We start from the raw sequence: 26,689 nt of genomic DNA on the forward strand, positions 1-26,689 counted from the left end.
GTCTGTACACGCATATCACATGTACCGTTTTCCGTCCCCGTCTAATAAGACAAGGGTTTACAAAATTGGATTTGACGATTTCGACAAAGTACACATCAGGAAAATTGGTAGAAACTTTCGGATACATTGTAAAGAGCACAAAAAAATCTATCGATAACAATAGAAGTACCTTTGGACTGCATTTCCTGAACGACAATCATACATCCAAAAACATTAACGAAGAGCTCCAAGCCGGCCGAAGTGGCCGTGCGGTTAAAGGCGCTGCAGTCTGGAACCGCAAGACCGCTACGGTCGCAGGTTCGAATCCTGCCTCGGGCATGGATGTTTGTGATGTCCTTAGGTTAGTTAGGTTTAACTAGTTCTAAGTTCTAGGGGACTAATGACCTCAGCAGTTGAGTCCCATAGTGCTCAGAGCCATTTGAACCATTTTGAAGAGCTCCAAATTTTACATTATGCTAAGAAAGGGAAACAAATGCATATCATAGAAGAAATCGAAATTTTCAGTTATTTAAGAAGTAAACCAGATACTTATCTTAATGAGCAAACAGATCTGCAGAACAAAAAGTTCCTCAGTGACTTCAGCAACATTGTGTTAATGACCAATCAGAAATCATCGGTACAATAAAATGAAATTTAAAGTTTAATCTTATCTCTCCACATATTTTAATATTTATTTTTATCTTTTATTTTCAGTACCATTTTGTTTCTTACTTTTCTTTTAACTTTCCTCAAATAGACGCATAAATGCAGTCATAATAATTTCGAATACTATAACACTTATTCCACGCTTAGCTTTACTCTATGATGAATACAGTATCTTTGTAAATGTCAGTCTGTCAGACTAACAACACAGCATTTGTGAACAAAACAAATAGAAACTTAAAGACACTGTTATTTCAATACGTGCTGCATAGCATTCTATTGCAGGTAAATGTGTTTCAAATAAGTTTACTTTCACATCATTACATTTCCATTCGTGGAAGTAATATAATATGTACTATTTTGTACAGAACCACACGGGTATTTCCAAGATCTCTCATTATTGGACTAATTACTACGCTCGAAATCAGCACTGGAGGATAGTAGATTCAGAATTGAAAGAACACCAGTTTTCAACTTGCGTTTCGAAGGAATATTCAACTGTCCACTTTTCAAACCCCTTTCATAATCCGAATCAGCAAAATGTATTGAGCAGATACGAGCGTTTTCAACTGAAACCGAATCTGCACGTTTACAAGTATTCATCCATTTTCGCTTCGTCACATTGTTTTTGGGTAATATATTGAACTTAACTCCTAAGCTAGTTTCTTGTCTGCTGCGGTTAGTACAACTGGCGATCGCTCAGCAAACCATTATTTTTCACTTAAAAATTTCGTGTTAAGAATCCCTCAGTACACTGATAATTGCGGCGCAGCTCTGTACTGAATCGGCAGTGACCAACAAAAATTCGCACGTCGTTACGAAACTTGTTTCCGCTTGTAAACGCTTTTACAAGGTGTTGTGACTGACAATTCGTAATTTTTCACAAACACAAATTTTATTGATGTAAGTTCACAAGGTTGATGAGTGAATATACAAACGAAAGGTAACAATAACGATGCCAGCAAAAGTCTCCTAATTGAGGCAAAGAAAAGTTCACTTCTAATTTTCCACAAAGGTCCGCGGTAACACACTCACACACTAGTAACGGTCACAGTACACGAGGTCGGCATCCGGCGTGAACTGAACTTCGGGGCTGGTTCTAGCCACTATATAGCTGTCTCCAGCAAGTCAGGTTTTGGCGTAGTGATACTTCCTGCAGGCCGTGGCTCGAGCTCCACCTGCAGGAAGTAGTTATCGGAATGTCTGTTTCTATTATCTTGTATGTAAATAGCCGGTGTTTACCACGGTGCTTTTGGTACGCCTTGGGCATAGACAACCTCGTCCTCTGTGGTGCAATATGGGTTGCCGGTCCACAGGGGGCACTTTGGCTCCGGTATAAAACAAGGCATTACATGTAAATTGAAGGTGCAGAGTGGAAGAAAGAAACGGAAAGGGGAGGGATCACTGCTTTCAGCTGCGTTGGGACGTTAAGCGGAATCGGCGAAGACGAGTGAAAATGTGTACCGGACCGGAATTCGAACCCGGGTACGGTAACCACTACGCCATCTGAGACACAGTGTAGTCGCAACTGCCGGTCCTATCTCGGCTCGCCTGACGGCCGATACACACTCCCATCGAGCAGCACCGATCCGCTCTTCACCTTCAACTTACATATAATGTGTAACAGCTGCGGATTCTGCGTGGTGTCTGTTGTTTCGGACATGTCCGAAAGAACAGACACCACTCATTCATACAGTTAGACAGGTTACGGCACCTGCGCTGCGTGCCAGTTTGGTTCAGTCCGTGGATACTGTATTCTAGTATCGGTAGTTCACTATGACGTGAGCGACCGGCTTGCTACTGCCCGTACACCTCCTAATTCCTACCGTGTATTCTAGTATCCGTAATTTTATCAGTTAGAAGCTAGTTTCAGCCTTCTAACCCATTCGCAAGCGATGTTTACTCCTATTACGCTACTGGCCATTAAAATTGCTACACCACGAAGATGACGTGCTAGAGACGCGAAAATGGATCGACAGGAAGACGATGCTGTGATATGCAAACGATTAGCTTTTCAGAGCATTCACACAAAGTTGGCGCCGGTGACGACACCTACAATGTGCTGACAAGAGGAAAGTTTCCAACCGATTTCTCGTACACAAACAGCAGTTGACAGGCGTTGCCTGGTGAAACGTTGTTGTGATGCCTCGTGTAAGGAGGAGAAATGCGTGTCATCAAGTTTCCGACTTTGATAAAGGTCGGATTGCAGTCTATCGCGATTGCGGTTTATTGTATCACGACATTGCTGCTCGCGTTGGTCGAGATCCAATGACTGTTAGCGCAATATGGAATCGGTGAGTTCAGGAGGGTAATACGGAACGTCGAGCTGGATCTCAACGGCCTCGTATCACTAGCTGTCGAGATGACAGGCATCTTATCCGCATGGCTGTAACGGATCGTGCAGCCACGTCTCGATCCCTGAGTCAACAGATGGGGACGTTTGCAAGACAACAACCATCTACACGAACAGTTCGACGACGTTTGCAGCAGCATGGACTATTAGCTCGGAGACCGTGGCTGCGGTTATCCTTGACGCCGAATCACAGACAGGAGCGCCTGCGATGGTGTACTCAACGACGAACCTGGGTGCACGAATGGCAAAACGTCATTTTTTCGGATGAATCCAGGTTATGTTTACAGCATCATGATGGTCGCACCCGTATTTGGCGAAATCGCGGTGAACGCACATTGTAAGCGTGTATTCGTCATCGCCATACTGGCGTATCCCCGGCGTGATGGTATGGGGTGCTACTGGTTACACGTCTCAGTCACCTCTTGCTCGTATTGACGGCACTTTGTACGGTGGACGTTACATTTCAGATGTGTTACGACCCGTGGCTCTACTCTCATTCGATCCCTGCGAAACCCTACATTTCAGCAGGATAATGCACGACCTCATGTTCCAGGCCCTGTACGGGCCTTTCTGCACACAGGAAATGTTCGAATCCAGCCCTGGTTAGCACATTGTCCAGGTCTCTTACCAACTGAAAAGTCCGGTCAATGGTACCCGAGCAACTGGCTCGTCACCATATGCCAGTCACTACTCCTGATGACCTGTGGTATCCTGTTGAAGCTGCATAGGCAGCTGTACCTGTACACGCCATCAAAGCTCTGTTTGACTCAGTGCACAGGCGTATCAAGGTCGTTATTACGGGCAGAGGTGGTTGTTCTGGGTACTGATTTCTCAGAATCTATGCACCCAAATTGTGTGAAAATGTAATCACATGTCAGTTCTAGTATAATATATTTGTCCAATGAATGTCCGTTTATCATCTGCATTTCTTGTTGGTGTAGGAGTTTTAATGGGCAGTAGTGTATTTTATCCCTGCTACCTCCAAAAGTTCGGAGTGTGTAGCCTAGTCATAATTGTCAGAAGTTTTTGCAGAAAGTATATGTGTGGGTGTGTGGTGTTGCAGAGCCCGCCCGCCGCCCCCGGCAGCCAGAAGCTCGCCGCCTCCGCCCCCGGGCAGCAGCAGCAGCACCATCAGCAGGCCAGCATGTCCCGCCAGCAGACGGAGCGCTCCATCCCGCACCTGCGCGACATCTTCGGCTTCCACGGCTGGGAGCCGCAGCCGCAGCAGCCCGACCCGGCGGCCGCAGTCGCGCAGAAGCTGCAGGAGATGCGCGTCGACGCCAGCAACGACAGCGCCGTGTCCGTGGGCTCCACCAGCGAGGACGACTCCCCGCAGAAGGGGGGCGGCGGGGGCGGCGGCGGCGGCGGCGGCGGCGGCAGCGGCAAGAAGAAGAAGCAGCGCAACAGCCGGCGCGACAACGCGCGCACCCTCACCGAGCGCGACGTGAAGCACCTGGAGCGCCACCTCTCCATGAAGAAGACCATCCGCAAGAAGATCATGCGCGACCTGCAGCAGGCTTTCGTAGAGGTGCGCAGTCCTTCCCCTTCCTGCACAGTGACAAGTAGTGGATATTTGCGTAAATTGTATTTTTTACACCCTAAACATTACGCTGAGGTGACAAAAGTCAGGGGACATCGAAAAAATGTTCAAATGTGTGTGAATTCCTAAGCGACCGAACCACTGAGGTCATCGGTCCGTAGACTTACACACTGCTTAAACTAAATGAAACTAACTTTCAAACTTCTTTATTAAATATTTTGCTTAAACTGCTGAGTGAAATTGAATGCAAGTGAACCTATTTTCTCTTTAGTTATTCTTATCGCGTCAACACTGACCCACAATATTCTAGCGCGACGCAATCTGTCTGCTGAAAAAAAGGATAACCAGACTACAAAAAATTAATTCAAAAGAATGGCCCTGAGGAAAAGGAAATCCTAACAATAACCTATACATTTCATTAAGCACAAAAATCTTCATTACGCGAAGTACTGCAGTACAGTCAATACTGCCAACTAAATAAAAGATTCTAACTACTACAGCCACTAATTACTAATAGGCATGTGGTTAGCAAAGGAAAGATTTTGTTGCAAACCAAATAATGTATTTTTTACCTTTATAATGTGACATCCATTTCAGACACGAACATAAATCGTCATTGGCGTCTAGTACAGAGGTATATACTCATGAATAATATTCAATCTCCAAGTCGAACATGTACAAATCGTTAGCCTACGCTAACACTTCAGACCTCTACCCTCCATCAGTGCTAGCTTCTCACATTTAACATCCATCACTGCTGGCTGTTCACCTCCAACAGCCCAGCAGTACTTGCATCACTGCTGGCGACTAACTTCCAACTGCCCACCATTACTGCCGTTTAACTTCCAACAACGAGTCCAACCAGCCACAGAGTCTCTTACAAAGAAAGCGCAGTCAGAGATCCAATGCAAAGCGCTACACAGTGCTGCCAACACAGAAGCAGCCCACTTAGAACTTGTGCAGCCGGCCGGAGTGGCCGTGCGGTTCTAGGCGCTGCAGTCTGGAACCGAGCGACCGCTACGGTCGCAGGTTCGAATCCTGCCTCGGGCATGGATGTGTGTCATGTCCTTAGGTTAGTTAGGTTTAATTAGTTCTAAGTTCTAGGCGACTGATGACCTCAGAAGTTAAGTCGCATAGTGCTCAGAGCCATTTTTTTTAGAACTTGTGCTAAGAACAACACACACACTCATGCCTGAGGGAGGAGTCGAATCTCCGGCGGGAAGGGCCGCGCAATCCGTGACACAGAGCCTCAAACCGCGCGGCCACTCCGCGTGGCTACAGGACAGCGATATGCACACAAGCAGATGGCAGGAGTATCGCGTACAGAAGGTATAAAAGGGCGCATTGGCGGATCTGTCATTTCTACTCAGCTGCTTCGAACGTGATTATGCCCGCACGATGGGAATTAACAGACTTTCAACGCTGAATGGTGGTTGGAGCTAAACGCATGTGACACTACATTCCGGAAATCGTTAGGGAATTCAATATACCGAGATCCACAGTGTCAATAGTGTCCCCAGAACACCAAATTTCAGACATTACCTCCCACCACAGACAACGCAGTGGCCGATGGTCTTCACTTAACGACCGAGAGCAGAGGCGTTGCGGAGAGTTGTCAGGGCTGAAAGACAAGCGACACCGGGTGAAATGACCGGAAAAATCAATGTGCGGTGTACGAAGAACGTATCCGTTAGGACAGTGTGGCGAAATCTGGCGTTAATTGGCTATGGCAGCAGACGGCCGATGCGAATGCCTTTTTTTTTTTTTTTAAATTTATTTATGAACACAACATCGTTACAACAATACCTGAACAGATAAACGTAATTGTGAATAGCTGGTCAGTATTTCACATAGTCGAAATCCTTTAAGAACAGAAACAAGTACAACTGAAATGTGTGACAAGCTACGCACAGAGAGCTTTTAGTAACAATTCGAAAAAAAAAAATCAGTATGAGTTGTGAAATGTAAACAAAAATTGAAATAAGTGTATAGTGTAAGAAACTAAAAGAAAATGGAAGACTCTAATGAGGAAAGAGAAACAAAATGGATACTTCTAGCGAAAGTATTCACTGTAAGTGAAACGTCCTCTGATATTCGTACGATAACGCAACGGATAAAGTGTTGGCAAAATGTTCGCGGTACTGCGGTGAACGTTGAAATCGTTGATGACATTCCCACAGGTAGGCCTATACTGCACGGCGTCACTGATTTGTAACTAAAAAATGGCGTAAGCAGTTTGTCCCAGTAGCCGGGCCACGGCGTTGCACTTCGTTTTTGGGTGCAGTTTAAGGTCAGGAAGGATAATCCACATTGGTTTGGTAACAGCACATCGCCCGCAGCGCTTCTCCTGGGTTCCTGACCGTATCAGTTGGACTACTGACGACTGGGAAACCGTGGCCTGGCCACATGACGCCCGATTTCAGTTGGTAAGAGCTGACGGTATGGTTCGAGTGTGGCGCTGACACCACGAAGCCATGGGCCCAAGTTGCCAACAAGACACTGTGCAGGCTGATGGTGACTTCGTAATGGTGTGGCCTGTGCTTACATGGAATTGGCTGGTTCTTCTAGTCCAACTGAACCGATCACTGACTGTAAATGGTTATTTCGGCTACTTGGAGGGCACTTGCAGCCAAACAACTGCGGAATTTTCGTGGACGACAGTGCGCAATGCCATCGAGCCACAACTGTTCTCGGCTGGTTTTAAGAAAGTTCTCGACATTTCGAGCGGATGATTTGTCCAGCCATATCGCCCGAGTATTGGAGGGCAGCGTGGAGGGTAAAAATCGTAGAGGGAGACCAAGAGATGAATACACTAAGCAGATTCAGAAGGATGTAGGCTGCAGTAGGTACTGGGAGATGAAGAAGCTTGCACAGGATAGAGTAGCATGGAGAGCTGCATCAAACCAGTCTCAGGACTGAAGACCACAACAACAACAAATCGCCCGACGTGAATCCCATCGAACATTTATGGGACATAATCGAGAGATCAGTTGGTGCCTAGACTCCTGCACTGCCAAGACTTTCGCAAATATGGACAGCTGTAGAGGCAGCATGGCTCACTATTTCTCACATCGGCTTGTTGAGTCCATGCCACGCCGAGCTGCCGCACTGCGTCGGGCAAAGAAAGAGGTCCGACATGATATTAGAAGGTATCGCATGTCTTTTGTCACCTCAGCGTAAGTTATAAAATTGTTTAAAAATGCCATCCTCATCTGTAAGATGTTGTTCTTGGTATCTGATTCAAACAATGGAAATTCTGCGTGAAATAAACACCATACAATTAATTTTCTAGACGTTTACAAGTAGTACATTTTAGGAATCTGGTTTCCTAATTCTACCAGTGGGTTCATAAACTGTGCCATGTTTATAAACTGCTCTTGAACTTGAAAATATGTGCTACTCTAAGTTCAAGGAAACGTTCCATGTTTCAGTTCTTACATACCTATTTGCAACTATTACAATGTATATTTTTCACATGTCACCCCACCATTGCACACTTTCCACAAATCTACATTCTGCATTTCATGCACCTGATCATTTGTTCCATTCGACCTCCCTCGCATAACTCGCAGTAATATTCCTCTTTGTTACGAATGAGTTCCTGTGGTGGCTCCTCCGCAGTCTCCAAGCCGCGAGGAGTGGCCGCGCGGTTTGAGGCGCCATGCCACGGATTGCGCGGCCCCTCCCGCCGGAGGTCCGAGTCCTGCCTCGAGCTTGGGTGTGGGAGTTGTTCTTAGCGTAAGTTAGTTTAGGTAGTTTGGTCCCTTAGGAATTCACACAGGCGCAGTCTCCAAAACACTATGTTTTCACATATTTCTTCTCCTTTGCTTCGTTTTACTTTTTTTACATAGGCTACTGGTCAACTCGCAGGCTCCTTGGTTGGACGTTGAAGTTCTGCTTGGAACTCGGATGTGCTGATATTTCTTGGATGGACATCTTCCGCCGACTTTTTGCCCGCCATAGCACGTTCTGCATTATGTGGTACAGGGTTTCTTTCTGCAAAGTCGAACGGAGGTTTTCTTATGTCCGCATCCATAAACAGAACATCATGTCTTCAAATGTTTATTAACTCATAAACAAAACATTACTTTGCCACTTATAACAGTAATTCTTTTCGCCACGTACACAAAAAATTAGGAGAAAACTACAACAAAATCAACGTTGTCTTCACACGATTTATTTCTAAATGCACAGAACTTATGGTTGACAATCTGGCTCCAGGAAGCTTGTAGTTTGCGCCGAACACCCTAAATATCGGATGGTGCAAGAGGTACGAATTTAATGGTAGTAGTACGAATTAAGAGACGGTATAACGTAGGCAATTCTTCCATACTCTGGACAAACAATTAGTCATCCCAGAAGATATATCGATAATACCGGATAACACCGTATCTAGCTATGATAATGGCCTCAACTAGGCGAGGAAGACAGTTCACAAATTACTTCAGGTATACTATATCCAATTGAAGCAACGCGTACACTATCTGTTCAAAAGTAACCGGACACCAATAGTGGACGTTTATGGGGGCTTGAACTCCTGCTGAGGACACTTTCGATGACGTGTCTTAGTGTCTCAGCAGCCAAAACCAGAGAAGGTGATAATGTTGGACGTTTTGGGTTCTGGAACGAAGGTGTTCCATTGGGTTCATACCGGGAGTGTGGGCAGATCAGTCCATTTCAGGAAAGTTATTGTCTTAATCAGTCATCGTCTCCCAACTGTTCCGCTGCTGTACGGGGAACACAATGATTTAAAATGTGTTCATATCCTTCTGCATTTACCGTTTTCTTATGCGCAATAAGAGAGTCAAACTCTAACAGTGGACCCCCCCCCCCCCCCTTACCGTAACACCACCTCATCTGTACTTCACTGTTGGCACTTCACATGATGGCACGTAACATTCTCCAAGCATTCGCAAAACCAAAACCCTCCCGGGGGATTGCTACAGAGTATAGCGTGATTCATTACTCCAAATAACTCATTTTGAGTCATACACTGCTCAGTGGCGTCACTCTGTCCGCCACCTCAATCGTCGCTTAGACTCGCCTACAGAAATGTGTGGCTTTTGAGGAGCTGTTCGGCCATTGCACCCTATTCTTTTTAACTCCCTAAGCACAGCCACCGTGCTAGCTGGAGTGCTGGTAGTACTTTGGAGCTCACGAGTGATTCCTTCCGCTGACTCCACGTGACTTTTTACAACCACCTTCCCCAATGCCCAACGGCTCGTCTCGGTTTAGCTGTGGTAGTTCCTTCGCGTTTCCTCTTCACAGTCACATCACCAACAGTAGAATAGGGCAGCTTTAGAAGGGCCTGAAGTGTTCCTGATGGGGATCTGCTGAACGATCAACTCTACTGTTAGTGTTTCTCTACTGACAACACCGTACTCCCTGCCTTCTTTTATACTGGCGGGTGCGCAGGTGGCATCTATTGGTCAGTTCAGCATAGATACAGCAAACGATTACATTCAGGGTTGAAAATTTACAGACGGCGGCGAACTAAGCCGCACAGTTTTCGCCATTCCCCCCCCCCCCCCTCCCCCCCAAAAAAATAAAAAAATAAGAAGAAACACGTTCACGATAATCTTCGCTACTTTCCTTGTCAACGTCAGACCTTCACTTCCTCGCTTCCAAACGCTGGAAGCTCTAGGCTTCTCTCACACGACGCCTTGTATAATGACTTTTCAGCATCAGCAACAACAACAGTGACGCTTTCACTCCTGCAGCTCTATCTTCATTGTCGCAACACATCTCGCCGCCGACAACGACTTCATTAGACGGGGTTAACAGTTCACCTTCACTGTTCATGTTACTACTACAACTACTGCTGCTACTACCACTGAGCGAATGGCTTTAGAAAAACGTTCGCCCCCCCCCCCCCCATGAACCATGGACCTTGCCGTTGGTGGGGAGGCTTGCGTGCCTCAGCGATACAGATGGCCGTACCGTAGGTGCAACCACAACGGAGGGGTATCTGTTGAGAGGCCAGACAAACATGTGGTTCCTGAAGAGGGGCAGCAGCCTTTTCAGTAGTTGCAGGGGCAACAGTCTGGATGATTGACTGATCTGGCCTTGTAACATTAACCAAAACGGCCTTGCTGTGCTGGTACTGCGAACGGTTGAAAGCAAGGGGAAACTATAGCCGTAATTTTTCCCGAGGACATGCAGCTTTACTGTATGATTAAATGATGATGGCGTCCTCTTGGGTAAAATATTCCGGAGGTAAAATAGTCCCCCATTCGGATCTCCGGGCGGGGACTACTCAGGAGGACGTCGTTATCAGGAGAAAGAAAACTGGCGTTCTACGGATCGGAGCTTGGAATGTCAGATCCCTTAATCGGGTAGGTAGGTTAGAAAATTTAAAAAGGGAAATGGATAGGTTAAAGTTAGATATAGTGGGAATTAGTGAAGTTCGGTGGCAGGAGGAACAAGACTTTTGGTCGGGTGATTACAGGGTTATAAATACAAAATCAAATAGGGGTAATGCAGGAGTAGGTTCAATAATGAATAAAAAAATAGGAGTGCGGGTTAGCTACTACAAACAGCATAGTGAACGCATTATTGTGGCCAAGATAGACACAAAGCCCATGCCTACTACAGTGGTACAAGTTTATATGCCAACTAGCTCTGCAGATGATGAAGAAATTGATGAAATGTATGACGAGATAAAAGAAATTATTCAGGTAGTGAAGGGAGACGAAAATTTAATAGTCATGGGTGACTGGAATTCGTCAGTAGGATAAGGGAGAGAAGGAAACATAGTAGGTGAATATGGATTGGGGGGAAGGAATGAAAGAGGAAGCCGCCTTGTTGAATTTTGCACAGAGCATAACTTGATCATAGCTAACACTTGGTTCAAGAATCATAAAAGAAGGTTGTATACCTGGAAGAATCCTGCAGATACTAAAAGGTATCAGATAGATTATATAATGGTAAGATAGAGATTTAGGAACCACGTTTTAAATTGTAAGACATTTCCTGGGGCAGATGTGGATTCTGACCACAATCTATTGGTTATGAACTGCAGATTGAAACTGAAGAAACTGCAAAAAGGTGGGAATTTAAGGAGATGGGACCTGGATAAACTGAAAGAACCAGAGGTTGTAGAGAGTTTCAGGGAGAGCATAAGGGAACAATTGACAGGAATGAGGGAAAGAAATGCAGTAGAAGAAGAATGGGTAGCTCTGAGGGATGAAGTAGTGAAGGCAGCAGATGATCAAGTAGGTAAAAAGACGAGGGCTAATAGAAATCCTTGGGTAACAGAAGAAATATTGAATTTAATTGATGAAAGGAGAAAATATAAAAATGCAGTAAATGAAGCAGGCAAAAATGAATACAAAAGTCTCAAAAATGAGATCGACAGGAAGTGCAAAATGGCTAAGCAGGGATGGCTAGAGGACAAATGTAAGGATGTAGAGGCTTGTCTCACTAGGGGTAAGATAGATACTGCCTACAGGAAAATTAAAGAGACCTTTGGAGAGAAGAGAACCACTTGTATGAATATCAAGAGCTCACTTGGCAACCCAGTTCAAAGCAAAGAAGGGAAGGCAGAAAGGTGGAAGGAGTATATAGAGGGTTTATACAAGGGCGATGTACTTGAGGACAATATTATGGAAATGGAAGAGGATGTAGATGAAGACGAAATGGGAGATAAGATACTGCGTGAAGAGTTTGACAGAGCACTGAAAGACCTGAGTCGAAACAAGGCCCCGGGAGTAGACAACATTCCATTAGAGCTACTGATGGCCTCGGGAGAGCCAGTCATGACAAAACTCTGCCATCTGGTGAGCACGACGTATGAGACAGGCGAAATACCCTCAGACTTCAAGAAGAATATAATAATTCCAATCCCAAAGAAAGCAGGTGTTGACAGATGTGAAAATTACCGAACTATCAGTTTAGTAAGTCACAGCTGCAAAATACTAACGCGAATTCTTTACAGACGAATGGAAAAACTGGTAGAAGCCGACCTCGGGGAAGATCAGTTTGGATTCCGTAGAAATGTTGGAACACGTGAGGCAATACTGACCTTACGACTTATCTTAGAAGAAAGATTAAGAAAAGGCAAACCTACGTTTCTAGCATTTGTAGACTTAGAGAAAGCTTTTGACAATGTTAACTGGAATACTCTCTTTCAAATTCTGAAAGTGGCAGGGATAAAATACAGGGAGCAAAAGGCTATTTACAATTTGTACAGAAACACGATGGCAGTTATAAGAGTCGAGGGGCATGAAAGGGAAGCAGTGGTTGGGAAAGGAGTGAGACAGGGTTGTAGCCTCTCCCCGATGTTATTCAATCTGTATATTGACCAAGCAGTAAAGGAAACAAAAGAAAAATTCGGAGTAGGTATTAATATTCACGGAGAAGAAGTAAAAACCTTGAGGTCCGCCGATGACATTGTAATTCTGTCAGAGACAGCAAAGGACTTGGAAGAGCAGTTGAACGGAATGGACATTGTCTTGAAAGGAGGATATAAGATGAACATCAACAAAAGCAAAACGAAGATAATGGAATGTAGTCAAATTAAGTCGGGTGATGCTGAGGGAATTAGATTAGGAAATGAGACACTTAAAGTAGTAAAGGAGTTTTGCTATTTGGGGAGTAAAATAACTGATGATGGTCGAAGTAGAGAGGATATAAAATGTAGACTGGCAATGGCAAGGAAAGCGTTTCTGAAGAAGAGAAATTTGTTAACATCGAGTATAGATTTAAGTGTCAGGAAGTCGTTTCTGAAAGTATTTGTATGGAGTGTAGCCATGTATGGAAGTGAAACATGGACGATAACTAGTTTGGACAAGAAGAGAATAGAAGCTTTCGAAATGTGGTGCTACAGAAGAATGCTGAAGATAAGGTGGGTAGATTACGTAACTAATGAGGAGGTATTGAATAGGATTGGGGAGAAGAGAAGTTTGTGGCACAACTTGACAAGAAGAAGGGATCGGTTGGTAGGACATGTTTTGAGGCATCAAGGGATCACAAATTTAGCATTGGAGGGCACTGTGGAGGGTAAAAATCGTAGAGGGAGACCAAGAGATGAATACACTAAGCAGATTCAGAAGGATGTAGGTTGCAGTAGGTACTGGGAGATGAAGAAGCTTGCACAGGATAGAGTAGCATGGAGAGCTGCATCAAACCAGTCTCAGGACTGAAGACCACAACAACAACAACAACAACAACAACAAATATTTTAATTTGAAAGGCATCTTCCTTCCTTTCATTCAATAGTTCGTTTCCAATTTTTGCTCCATTCAGCTTCTTCAAAAATTCAAATGGTTCTGAGCACTATGGGACTTAACATCTGAGGTCATCAGTCCCCTAGACTTAGAACTATTTAAAACTAACTAACCTAAGGACATCACACACATCCATGCACGAGGCAGGATTTGAACCTGCGACCGTAGCAATAGGGCGCTTCCGGACTGAAGGGTCTAGACCCGCTCGCCCACAACGGCCGGCTGCTACTTCATGTTTCTGATCGTGCTGGAAACATGACTTTAATTAAAAAATCAAAGCTAACACGTGCAGTGATAAATGATAACCAAAAGAGCATGAACTCGTAGATCGTGGGCACTATCAGGTGACAGTCGATCGTGATCGTAAACAAACGAGACCTTAAACTGTCCGAGGGGTGAGATGCGGACCGGGGAAGAAGCAGCGCCTCCCTCTCGCGGGCTGGCAGTGACAGCCTGTGTCCGTGATCTGCGCTCCTATGAAAGCAGGACTAGCGCAGTTGTCATAGGGATCGCTGAGGCCGTCAGGTTTTGTGAGCGTAGTACTAGAACCCTGTCATGGACCAGGATTAGATCCGCTCTTTGCACAATAAGAAAACACCGAGCGACTCACAACACAAAGCAAAACACAGCGCAGTACACAAAGCATTCGGAAAGTGCAGTAGTGCAATTGTTTGCCGAGGTTTGCGGGATCGTAAACGTGTTAGTTCAGGCCCAACCTCCATTGGTACCTTACGCAAGCATAGTTCAAAACAGTCCCACCTAAACAACTACGTTATAGTGCCTCTGTAATACACGACTCGATGCGAAACACAGCTAAGAGTTGCGACAAGCGACGTTAACAATCGCCCTCCAACGGAACATTTCCAAGTGTCAATAAACGATCTTGATGACACTTGGCAGGTGTGTAGAGGGGCCAAAATAGTCCAATACGTATTTTTTTGTTCGTGCCCAGGTTCACTTTTAAGGGGTACAACGCACCCAGATAGGTAATGTGGGATTCAGATTATAGACTACCACATGCCACGATCATTTGTTTTGCGCTGGTAACCTCGCCCTTCTTCGATAGTTCGCAGAACGTGTTCTTCCTGGTCAGGCGTACGAGCAGCGCGTGGTCTTCCTCGGCTATTGTATTGTATTGTGTGTTAACCGGGGACCTAGAAACGATGCAGAGGCTCCGTTCCCGCCGCAGCAGCAGTGGTTCACAACCCCACGACGACTATCGCAGGTGTTGTGTGATGTCCTTAGGTTAGTTAGGTTTAAGTAGTTCTAGGTTCTAGGGGACTGATGACCGTAGATGTTAAGTCCCATAATCCTCAGAGCCATTTGAACCATTTGGACTACCGCAGTCCACTTCACCCCTCTGCCGCCCCACACCGAACCACTCTTTCAGGGTTATTGTGCGGTTCGGCCCCCGGTGCCCCCCCCCCCCCCCCCCTCCCAAGGAACGTCTCACACCAGACGAGTGTAACCCTTATGTTTGCGTGGCGGAGTAATGGTGGTGTATGCGTACGTGGAGTACTTCTTTGAGCAGCAATCGCCGACATAGTAGCTGAGGCGGAATAAGGGGAACCAGCCCGCATTCGCCGAGGCAGATGGAAAATCGCCTAAAAACCATCCACAGACTGGTCGGTTCACCGAACCTCGACACTAGTCCGCCGGGCGGATTCGTGCCGGGGACCAGGCGCTCCTTCCCATGCGGAAAGCCGTGCATTAGACCGCTCGGCTAACCTGTCAGGCTCTTCCTCGGGTATAGTCTGTGGTTCCAGGGATCCCGTATCAGCAATGTGACGATACACAGCAGCAAAAGTTGCACGGATCACCTGTCTTCGGTCTGTAAACGCTGTCTGATACAACCGCGCAGCTTCGTGTCCATTGCAGTTCGCGTGGCCATATACACCGAAGAGAAAAAGAAACTGCTACACTTGCCTAATATCGTGTAGGGTCTCCGGAGACACCCAGAAGTGCCGCAACACGACGTGACATGAACTCTTCTAATTTCTGAGTAGTGTTGGAGGGAATTGACACCATGAATCATGCAGGGCTGTCCATAAATCAGTAAGAGTGCGGGGTGGTGGAGATCTCTTCTGAACAACACGTTGCAAGGCAACCCAGATGTCCTCAATAACGTTCATGTCTGAGGAGCTTGGTGGCCAGCGGAAGTGTTTAAACTCAGAAGAGTGTTCCTGGAGACACTCTGTAGCAGTTCTGGTCGTGTGGGGCGTCGCATTGTCCTGCTGGAATTGCCCAAGCTCGTCAGAATGCACAATGGACATGAATGGATGCAGGTGATCAGACAGGTTGCTTACGTACGTGTCACCTGTCAGAGCCGTATTTAGACGTAGCACTCCAAATGGACACGCCCCACACCATTACAGAGCCTCCACCAGCTTGAACAGTCCCCTGCTTACATGCAGGTTCCATGGATTCATGAGGTTGTCTCCATACGCGTACACGTCCATCCGTTTGATAAAATCTGAAACGAGACTCGTCCGACCAGGCAACTTGTTTCTAGTCATCAACAGCGCAATGTCGATGTTGATGGGCCCAGGCGCGGCGTAAGGCTTTGTGTCGTCCAGTCGTCAAGTAGTCGTCAAGGGTACACGAGTGGGCCTTCGGCTCCGAGAGCCTTTATCGATGATGTTTCGTTGAATAATTCGCTCGCTGACACTTGTTGATGACCCAGAACTGAAATCTGCAGCAATTTGCGGAAAAGTTGCCTTCTGTCGCGTTGAACGATTCTCTCCAGTCATCGTTGGTCCCGTTCTTGCAGGCTTTTACGGCCGCGGCGATGTCGGAGATTTGATGTTTTACCGCATTCCTGATATTCACGGCACACTCGTGAATTGGTCGTTCGGCAAAATCCCCCACTCCATCGCTATCTCGGAGATGCTGTGTCCCATCACTCGTGCGCCGACTATAACACCACGTTCAGACTCACTTAAATCTTGATAACCTGCCACTGTAACAGCCGTAACCGATCTAACAACACCGCCAGGCGCTTGTTGTCTTTAAATGCGGACATTGTTGTCTTATAGAGGCGTTGCCGACTGCAGCGCCGTCTGCTTGTTTACATATCTCCGTATTTAAATATGCATCCCTATACCAGTTTCTTTGGCGTTTCGGTGTATAAAAATCATGTCAGCCTGTTCACAAAATGAATATCCCGCCATTTTGAACGGAGCACTCTCAGTGAACTCGCTACCTGTAGTACAAGTACACAACGGACACGTTAAAGACAGACGACGGACAGTTGTAAACAAGTCTTCCTGGTAACAGGTCGCCATCCAGAACACAAGATAAGTGAAGTGGTTGCGTTGTACCTGGAAAGCCGTTAAATGTCAACTTTCATTAGTTACTAAGAAAGGAATTATTTTCGGACATACATTATTTATATGAATTTTTTCCTTGGTTTGGGGTAATGAACGTGTTTCCAAAGTTTGTAAAAGCATTTTTCAAACACCCTGTACATTCTCCACAAACCACTGAACAAAGCGTTGGCAACTGAGCTACATCTTCAGAAATGTAAGACAATGCCGTTTATAAACAGAAAGAACTCTATAGCATCCGATTACAAAACAAATAATGAAGCGATATGGAATGGGGCATTGACATATAGTACAATAAGTGATAGGGAAGGAGTAAGTTATAGTAATACCGTATTACTGATTTTCCATGCTGTTACGTGTCGTGCAAGTGAAAGATTGTCTTCTGCATTCCTTTGTACGCACACTAATATCCCTCATCTTACTTTCGTGGTCCCCAAGTGAAATTTACGATTATGGCAGCATAATGGTGGCACAGTCTTCTTCAAATAGCAGAGAGGTTCTCCAAATTTACCCAACATGGCTTCGTGAGAACTGCGTCGCATTCCTTCCGAATGTTCCAATTAAAATTCCCCCAGCATTTATATTACACTTTCGTATGGGCCACACCGACTTGTCGCCACCCTAGAAGCGGTACTCTTGAACTTGGTTCGATGCATGTTGTCACGCCTATTTGATAGGCAATCTGAAAACTGGAACAATTACCCTACAATCGGTGGCACTATGCTCTAGTATATGATTTCCTTTATAAATGGGAAGAACTTCCCAGAACCTATCCCTTCGCGTTCCCTGTCACTTATTGTACTGTATGTCAATGCCCTGTTCCATATCGCTTCATTATTTCTTTTGTAATCGGATACTATAGAGTTCTTTCCGTTTATAAAAGGCATTATCTAACATTTCTGAAAATGTAGCGCAGTTGCCAATATCTACACATTTTTGCAATCTCATCAGTATCTTACTGGCTATTTATAAGTATTTTTTATAAATATTTTTATAAAGAAATAATAATTATATTTTGTTTATAATAACTTATAAATAAATAATACGTATTTTTTAATACGTTACTGGGGTCACTTAACAAAATGGTGCAGCCAGGTGCTCTACGGTCGAAAAATAAATGAGGCTTCCCTTTCGCTATCCGTAGGACCCGAACGAGTTCCGCGTGGAGGACATCTCGCCCGAACAGCTGAAGGCCGAGATCAACATCCAGAGCTTGAGCTTCGGCGCCCCGCAGAAGCGGCCCGGGAAGAAGGCCGCCGCAGAGCCCAACTTCCTGGACATGCTGCGCGCCGGCAGCGCCCCTGGCGGCCGCGTCGTCAACGACGACGAGGACTCCGGCCACGGCTCGCCGACGCGCGAGTCACCTGGCGGCCGGCTGGCGGACTGCGGCTACGCGGATGACGACGACGATGACGTCGGCGAGGGCTACGAGCCGGAGCCCGAGCCTGAGGCGGCGAAGAAGACGAGCTTCTGGCGGCGGTTCACCATGAAGGGCCGCAACAAGCGGTGAGCGGCGAGCGGCCGCCCCTCGCCCCCACTCGAGTCCTTTCCGCGCACGCTCTCGAAGCACGGGCCTGGATGCCGGAGTATATCGTACGCGTGCCTCCATCCCAGACTTCCAATTCTTCCGGATGCCGTCCAGGAGGCGCGTAGTTTTATAAATAAAACTAATTTTTCACCAAATTTGTTTCATTTTATTGCGTTCCCTTAAAAACCAATTTTAACAAACAAAAATTCCATTGGTAGTTCATAAATATCACTTTTAACAGTAACACCCATTCCAACTGAATAACTGAACCCAGGGCCAGCGATATTAGACCTACAATGAACTTAATTTGTACTAGTACTGCACATATCTTTCTCCTGAAGGCGCGAGGAAAAAACTGAATTACGAAATTTTGACAGGTTTTCCTCTGGATATCCATCACTTGCTTCTCGTAAAAATTTGGGAATTAGAGCCTAGAAATAATTTTCCATTATTTTGTTGAGCACTGTATCGAACCAGATTTGTTTAATGTCGTACGCCTCTTCATCGACGACAGAGTAAAGGTAACGAATTACCTCAACTGATGACCCATGATTTAGCGCTGAAAAGTCTTTCATAGCAGCTCCTGTGGCTCTGCAGGTGGAGAACGATTCATGAATAACAGTCAAAGGTTTGTGAACAAAAGTTCTGAAAATGTGTCATTCCATGACCTGCTCGAGTTTAAACAAATCTTGTTTTGTGACTACATTTTATACATCTTATAGTAGTGTATACTTCTGAACTACATGTTCAAAATTGGTAATTCCACACCGATGGTGCTGGAATCAAATACAAGGCATTCTGCCTATTCCTCCAGTCCCAGGATCCCCCCCCCCATGAAATACCAAATAATTTCATTTTGGCATCATTGATGACTAAGGTATTTGGGGTATCCACTACCCGCACCCACCCCCACCTCTTAAAAAAAACCCAGTCTTACCCCTTTCTCCTAAATAAACATACCTAAATGCTGTATAACACAACAATTATAATGTATTCAAGAACAAGAATGAACACAGGGTCTGAGCTGTAGAGGGATGGAGAAGGGAGAGGGGTGGAAGGCAGCTCATGTTAGTTTTCTGATGCACAAAGTACATTTGCTACCAGTCAATATCCATTACATGTTCTTTCTTTCTTTCTTTCTTTCTTTCTTTCTTTCTTTAACCTGCACTGGACTGATATGTCTGCGTGTTTGTTTGGGCAAGATACATATTCAATTGATGAAAATCTCTTTCTGGGAGTGTAGCTGCCCTCCCTTGCCCAAAGTTCCTATAGTAACAAGTTTTTAGATATACAAAAAGAGGAACAGGAGGACAATAAAAAGTTAATAACTTGTCAGAATTAAGAAGGGAGGTAATAGGAGGAAATGTCCATATGCCACCTCATCTTACATGTACGTCATTTTCTGGTTTCTCGTAGCTGTTCACAAGGGGTACAGAAGGGGGCACTTGCATCTCACTCCCTGGAATCTAGAGTACAGACTTTTTATTCATTGTAGAAACTTCTGAGTGAGTGGATAATCATAAATTGTTTGTGGTATGATGAATCATTTGTCCCACCTATAAAATTTAGTTCTTCTTGCATAACATGTCTTGAAACTGACCAACTTATTTATGTCATAAATGGGCAGGCGAGTTCAGAGCCTCCCTGCCCTACACCCCCCCCCCCCCCCACCCGCCCCCTCTCTCCCTTCCCCATAGAAGTTTCTGCAGATGCACTTGGGAATAATGGTTTCTGTTAGGGTGATGTGACATAGCAGCAATGTCAAGCAGTGTCACAAGAGTAATGCTTTTATATTATGCTGGGCAAGAGGCACAAATGCTAATATGGAGAAAACTCAATTTGTTAAAATGTTAAAGATTTCAACCTAAAACTAAGCACGTTCTCCCCTTCCCAATTGTGGCAGCTGTCTAGTTCATGAAGAAGGCTGAGCTGACAGTGGTTGCATGTGATCTGGGAACTACTGTTAGCTGCATGCTCTGCGACCTTAACTCCAAAATACCACTATAAAGATAAAAAGTCAGTCATCAGCTGCAAAAGAAAACCTTCATTTGGCAATTGAAACAAATGAAGATTATCTTGTGCAGCTGATGACTGACTTTTTCTCTTTGTTGAAATATTCTGCAGTTATGAACAAAATTCAAAGTACCTTCTTTTCCATAAATTATTTTTATAAATGGTGACAGGAAATTCTTTTAAGAAGCAATATCTATCCAATTTCAGTCGTTTATGATCTAGAAACTGCAACCACCAAGGCTTTGTGTATATGTATACCAGTATAGAGAATGACATTATTCTTCGTTGTCTGTCAATAATATCATGACAGTTGATCATTGAATCATACCCAGAACATGGGCTGTTAACACAATTTAAGATATCTTTATAAGATGTACATACAGATTACATAATTTTGAACATCAAGGGCTAGGAGATGGGATAAAAACTGAGAAAACAGGAGCTTGGGCTCCTTTCTAGTGAAAAAAAATTCTTTATCTGTTCTCAAATCAAGTTCATAAAGAAATGCAAGCAGTGCTATAATCATAGTACATATCTTTCAAGATGGGGGAAAAAAATCACACGGGGAAGCACACGCTCTGGTGTTTCCAAAAAAATCAAATTCTTGCCAACTGCAGTTAGCAGATAAACATCCAGACCTTTGCTTCAGGCTGTGCAATAGTAATTACATCTACTTTATGTGTTTTTCTTTAGCATTATACAAGAGAAAACCACAAAGAGGACTCTTTGTAAAATAATAGCCGCTGTGATATATATAAAATTCCTTTTCCATTGTTAAGATAATATAGATTTTGTTGGTTAAAATTATGTAGCTAGTCAATGGGAATTGAGGCTAATTTACTTGAAATGTGTCTTGCACATTTTGCTTACATAATGACGAGGGCTGCAAAAAAAATAGTTATGTATCATATTTAACTTTTAATTAGTGCAATGTCAATGAATGCTTTGTAGTGATTTGGTGTGTTGGGTACCTCCTAATTTTATTATTTGTTTAATAATGTTCCTATAAATTCAGCGCTGATGATGAATTAGCAATGTGCAAGAGAGCAATAGTTAACCACTGATATGATTTCAGCATTCAAGACTGTTATTTGCATGAGAGTGATTAACAAAACTGAAGGTATTAATGTTTTGCATTGTATGTCTAGAAGTTGTCTTTGTTTGACATGAGTCCTAAGTGATACGATTGGCAGCGGGTGACTAGCTGTATGATTTGACTGCACATCTGTGTACTAAATAATCAGTGCAAGTGAAATGTAAGTGAGCAAAGACTTTTAAGTTTTAATGTAAGAGATAGTGTCAGTGAAATAACTGTGTGTAACTTATGTGCTAAATGAAGTGAAAGATAAGCAGAAATATTTGCTGAATGTCTTTTAATACTGTGGTTCCAACTTAAACATAAAGCCAATGTGACTTGTAAAGATAGTTAACATATTTTATTTAGTATAATGTAATGACCACCTGCAACATGTAGTTACATGTTTTTAAATGTAAGGAATCAGATTCTCAAAGTAAAGACTTTAGTATTAAGGTCTAGATTCCTCGGATAATTAGAAATCGGATTATCAGTAATGAAATGGTCATTTTTATAAAAGATAGTAAGAAATAACAGTTGCTGTATTTTACAGGAATGATGCAATAAAATCATGTTTTGAAAACTTACTTAGTGCTGCATTCTTTCATTTAAAAATTTAGATGTTGTGAATTCCTTAAGGACTGCACTCTCAGCATAGAACAGAAGACAATCTAACCACCATGTTGGGACCAAGTATGATAGTTCCCCAGAATGCAACATCAAGTTATTGGTAAAGAATAATTACATTCTCACCAAAACTAGAAAAGAACAGAACAGAATAAAAAGTAATGGGATGCTTAATATGAGGCAACATTGTGAGTGTTGAGTGACTGCTAAAACTTTTAACCACAATACTGTGCTGATATCTTCAGTCATTTATATTTTCACATGAAATAATCAAACAAGAGAAAATCCAGGATGGAATGTAACAATATTGTGAAAAGGAAAGTTGCTACTCACAATACAGTGGAGATGCTGAGTAGCAGATAGGTACAACAAAAAGCCTGTCACAAATAAAGCTTTTGGCCAGTAAGGCCTTTGTCAGAATTAGACGGCAAACTCACACATACACACTCATGCAAATGGAACTCACACACACATTCTTTTGTTACGAAACAGATTATGATGGCTGATGCAGGTTGAAGTAGTAGTGTTTGACTTTTGTTCTTTGCTGAACCCCAGTATCAATGTGTACAGAGGCACTGTTATGAAGCAATGAAACATCATATTCAGAAAGATACTATATTACTTACAACAGATTAAACATGCAGTGATTTTGTAGCACATAACAACAGGTATGTTAAATGTGTAATCATATATCAGAATCATCAAAATAAAACTACTACTGTTTTTCAAAAAGTGTCATACTTGATCTTTTGATAAAACAGTTTGCTAGTATTATATGGTTGCTGAATAAGAAGTGTGTTTCCAGTATGTACTCTAATGTTCCAATCGAAGATAGGTGCAATGGTCACACATCATCCCTGTTCTCACACAGTTTCAGAAACTACTGCTTGTTCTTCATGCTGTGTCAAAAGGAAAACCTCATTGTGTGAGCACCCACTGATGACATCTCAAATCTTCAGGGGTTGTACTTCTGAGATATTGAAATGCTCTTACTTGGCTAATAAAATGTAAACTGGCAATGGCAAGGGAAGCGTTTCTGAAGAAGAGAAATTTGTTAACATCGAGTATAGATTTAAGTGTCAGGAAGTCGTTTCTGAAAGTATTTGTATGGAGTGTAGCCATGTATGGAAGTGAAACATGGACGATAAATAGCTTGGACAAGAAGAGAATAGAAGCTCTCGCAATGTGGTGCTACAGAAGAATGCTGAAGAATGCTCCTGTAACTAATGAGGAGGTATTGAACAGAATTGGGGAGAAGAGGAGTTTGTGGCACAACTTGACAAGAAGAAGGGACCAGTTGTTAGGACATGTTTTGAGGTATCAATGGATCACAAATTTAGCATTGGAGGGCAGCGTGGAGGGTAAAAAACGTAGAGGGAGACCAAGAGATGAATACACTAACAAGGGAACCTCCCCATCGCACCCCCCTCAGATTTAGTTATAAGTTGGCACAGTGGATAGGCCTTGAAAAACTGAACACAGATCAATCGAGAAAACAGGAAGAAGTTGTGTGGAACTATGAAAAAAATTAGTTAAATATACAAACTGAGTAGTCCAAGTGAAGATAGCCAACATCAAGGACACTCGGAGTCCAGGAGTGCCGTGGTCCCGTGGTTAGCGAGAGCAGCTACGGAACGAGAGGTCCTCGGTTCAAGTCTTCCCTCGAGTGAAAAGTTTAATTTTTTATTTTCAGTTTATGTGACAAACTCCTATGTTTTCATCACTTTTTTGAGAGTGATTATCACATCCACAAGAAAACCTAAATCGGGCAAGGTAGAAGAAGCTTTTTACCCATTCTCTAAGTGTACAAGTTAGGTGGGTCGACAACATATTCCTGTCATGTGACGCACATGCCATCACCAGTGTCGTATAGAATATATCAGACATGTTTTCCCGTGTAGGAATTGGTTGACCTATGACCTTGCGATCAAATGTTTTCGGTTTCCATTGGAGATGCACGCCCTTTCATCTACTAATTGCACGGTTTTGCGGTGCGGTCGCAAAACACACACACTAAACTTATTGCAGTGAACAGAGACGTCAGTGAACGAACGGACAGATCATAACTTTGGGAAAATAAAGAAAGTTAAATTTTCAGTCAAGGCAAGACTTGAACCAAGGACCTCTCGTTCAGCAGCTACTCACACTAACCACGGGACCACGGCTCCTGAGCTCACATTCTCCTTGATGTTGTCTATCATGCACATGGACTACTCAGTTTGTATATTTCACTAATTTTTTTCTCGGTTCCACACAACTTCTTCCTGTTTTCTCAATTGATCTGTGTTCAGTTTTTCAAGGCCTACCCACTGTGCCAACTTATAACTAAATCTGAGGGGGGTGCAATGTGGAGGTTCCCTTGTAAGCAGATTCAGAAGGATGTAGGTTGCAGTAAGTACTGGGAGATGAATAAGCTTGCACAGGATAGAGTAGCATGGAGAGCCGAATCAAACCAGTCTCAGGACTGAAGACCACAACAACAAACAACAACTTGGCTAATAACAACTTGACCTGTCCACCCCCGGTAGCTAAGTGGTCAGCAAGCAGAATGTCAATCCTAAGGTTGGTTGGTTGGTTGGGGAAAGAGACCAGACAGTGTGGTCATCGGTCTCATTGAATTAGGGGAGGATGGGGAAGGAAGTCGGCCGTGCACTTTCAGAGGAACCATCCCAGCATTTGCCTGGAGCGATTTAGGGAAATCACGGAAAACCTAAATCAGGATGGCCGGACGCGGGATTCAACCGTCGTCCTCCCGAATGCGAGTCCAGTGTCTAACCACTGCGCCACCTCGCTCGGTGTCAATCCTAAGGGCCCAGGTTCGATTCACGCCTGTGTCAGAGATTTTATCCACTCAGGGACTGTGTGTTGTGTTGTCCTAATCATTATCATTTCGTTTCCACCGCTGTGCAAGTTGCCGAAGTGCCGTCAAATCAAAAGACTTGCACCCACCAAACGGTCTACCCAACAGGAGGCCCTAGTCACACGACATTTACATTTTACAACTTGACCTGTCTTAAGTGCTCTGGCAGAACACAGTTTTCAACAGAATGAAATATATCATAGTGTTCTGCCCAAAGACAGGTTTTCACATGGTAACTCTCTATTTTCTCCTGTCTTCTGCCATTCTCTTCAGGTCCATGTCACTTCCACTTCCCTTTATGTCATCTATTACCTTGTATCTCCTCCCTCAAACTAATCCTTCCAAAAGAGGCAGCATCCTTACTCAGTGAAGGTCTTATCCAGTTCTTCTTTCTTTCTCTTATAATTACCAGCAGGCTTCTCCTCCCACCAACCCTTTCCAGCACTTTTGTTACTCACTCTATCCATCCACCTTATCCTCTCTGCTCTCCTCCACATCTCAAATGCTTCTAGCCTTTCTTCCATCCTTTCATTTCAGTCTCCTTGTTTCTGTCCACAGAGTACCACACTCCAGAAAAAAAAAAACAATCTGCGAATCCTTTTCCTCAGACCTTTATCTACTTTGGCACATAATCACTTCTTTCTATTGAGTACCTCCTTCACTATAACAATGCAAGTTTTAATCTCGTCATGACATCTCAAATCTTCAGTGGTTGTACTTCTGAGATATTTAATTGATATTACTTGGCTAATAACAACTTGACCTGTCTTAACATTGGATGTCAAATTAAACACATTTTATGTAAGTTTTGGTTTTTGCTTTATTGGTTCTCACAAGCTTCATTTAGCTGTTTTAGCATTTTAATTACAGTTCTGCCACAAATACCGCATCATCACCAAATTTAAAAATTATGTTCTCTTTCCACCAACATATACTCTTCTTTTCCTATCTAAGCCTTTCACAATAATCTCTTCCAGATATAAATTGAACAACGAAGGAGAGAGGCAACAACCTTGTATAGGACCCTTTCCAGCTGCATCCTTCTGACATTTCATTTCCAATCCTTATCCTCACTTTCTGTTGTGTACAGATTCTGTGTCAATTCTCTCTCATTCCAATCTACTCCTTTCCTCTTCAAAATATCCATCAGCTTGTTTCACTGGACTCTGGTGAAAGCTTTTCCCAAATCAATAAAAACAACATAACTTTCTCTACCCCTCTCAATCCATCTTTCACCTATTATTCTTAACATGCCAATAGCATCTCTTGTTCCTTTTCCTCTTCTAAATCTGAACTTTTACTTCCCAGTCCATCTGTCAAACTTGCCATATAGCCTTTTATTTAGAACTCTTAGCAATACTTTAGCTGCATGAAAAATTTAGACTGATGATACTACACTCTTCACATATTTTAGTACTTCTCTTTTTCTCAGTTGGTGTCACTCCCACTGCAAGGAAGTCATCAGGCTATTCCCCTATGCCATATATTTCATTACAAG

The 26,689-nt window shown here is 43.8% G+C and overlaps 1 protein-coding gene across 2 annotated transcripts in view; it reads left to right on the plus strand.

The window, feature by feature from the left end:
- The window catches only part of LOC124606399 (homeobox-leucine zipper protein HOX24-like), a 653,808-nt gene extending 631,517 nt beyond the window's left edge, over positions 1-22,291 (plus strand). For both annotated transcript variants that reach the window (XM_047138383.1, XM_047138389.1), the window contains 2 exons: positions 4,059-4,523; positions 18,233-22,291. In XM_047138383.1, the coding sequence (XP_046994339.1) occupies positions 4,140-4,523; positions 18,233-18,598 (750 nt within the window). In that variant the 5' untranslated portion in view covers positions 4,059-4,139 and the 3' untranslated portion in view covers positions 18,599-22,291. The remainder of the gene's footprint in view (positions 1-4,058; positions 4,524-18,232) is intronic.
- Positions 22,292-26,689: the final 4,398 nt, after the last annotated feature.

This window comes from Schistocerca americana, chromosome 1 (genome assembly GCF_021461395.2).
Source record: "Schistocerca americana isolate TAMUIC-IGC-003095 chromosome 1, iqSchAmer2.1, whole genome shotgun sequence".
Classification (NCBI taxonomy): Eukaryota; Metazoa; Arthropoda; class Insecta; order Orthoptera; family Acrididae; genus Schistocerca; species Schistocerca americana.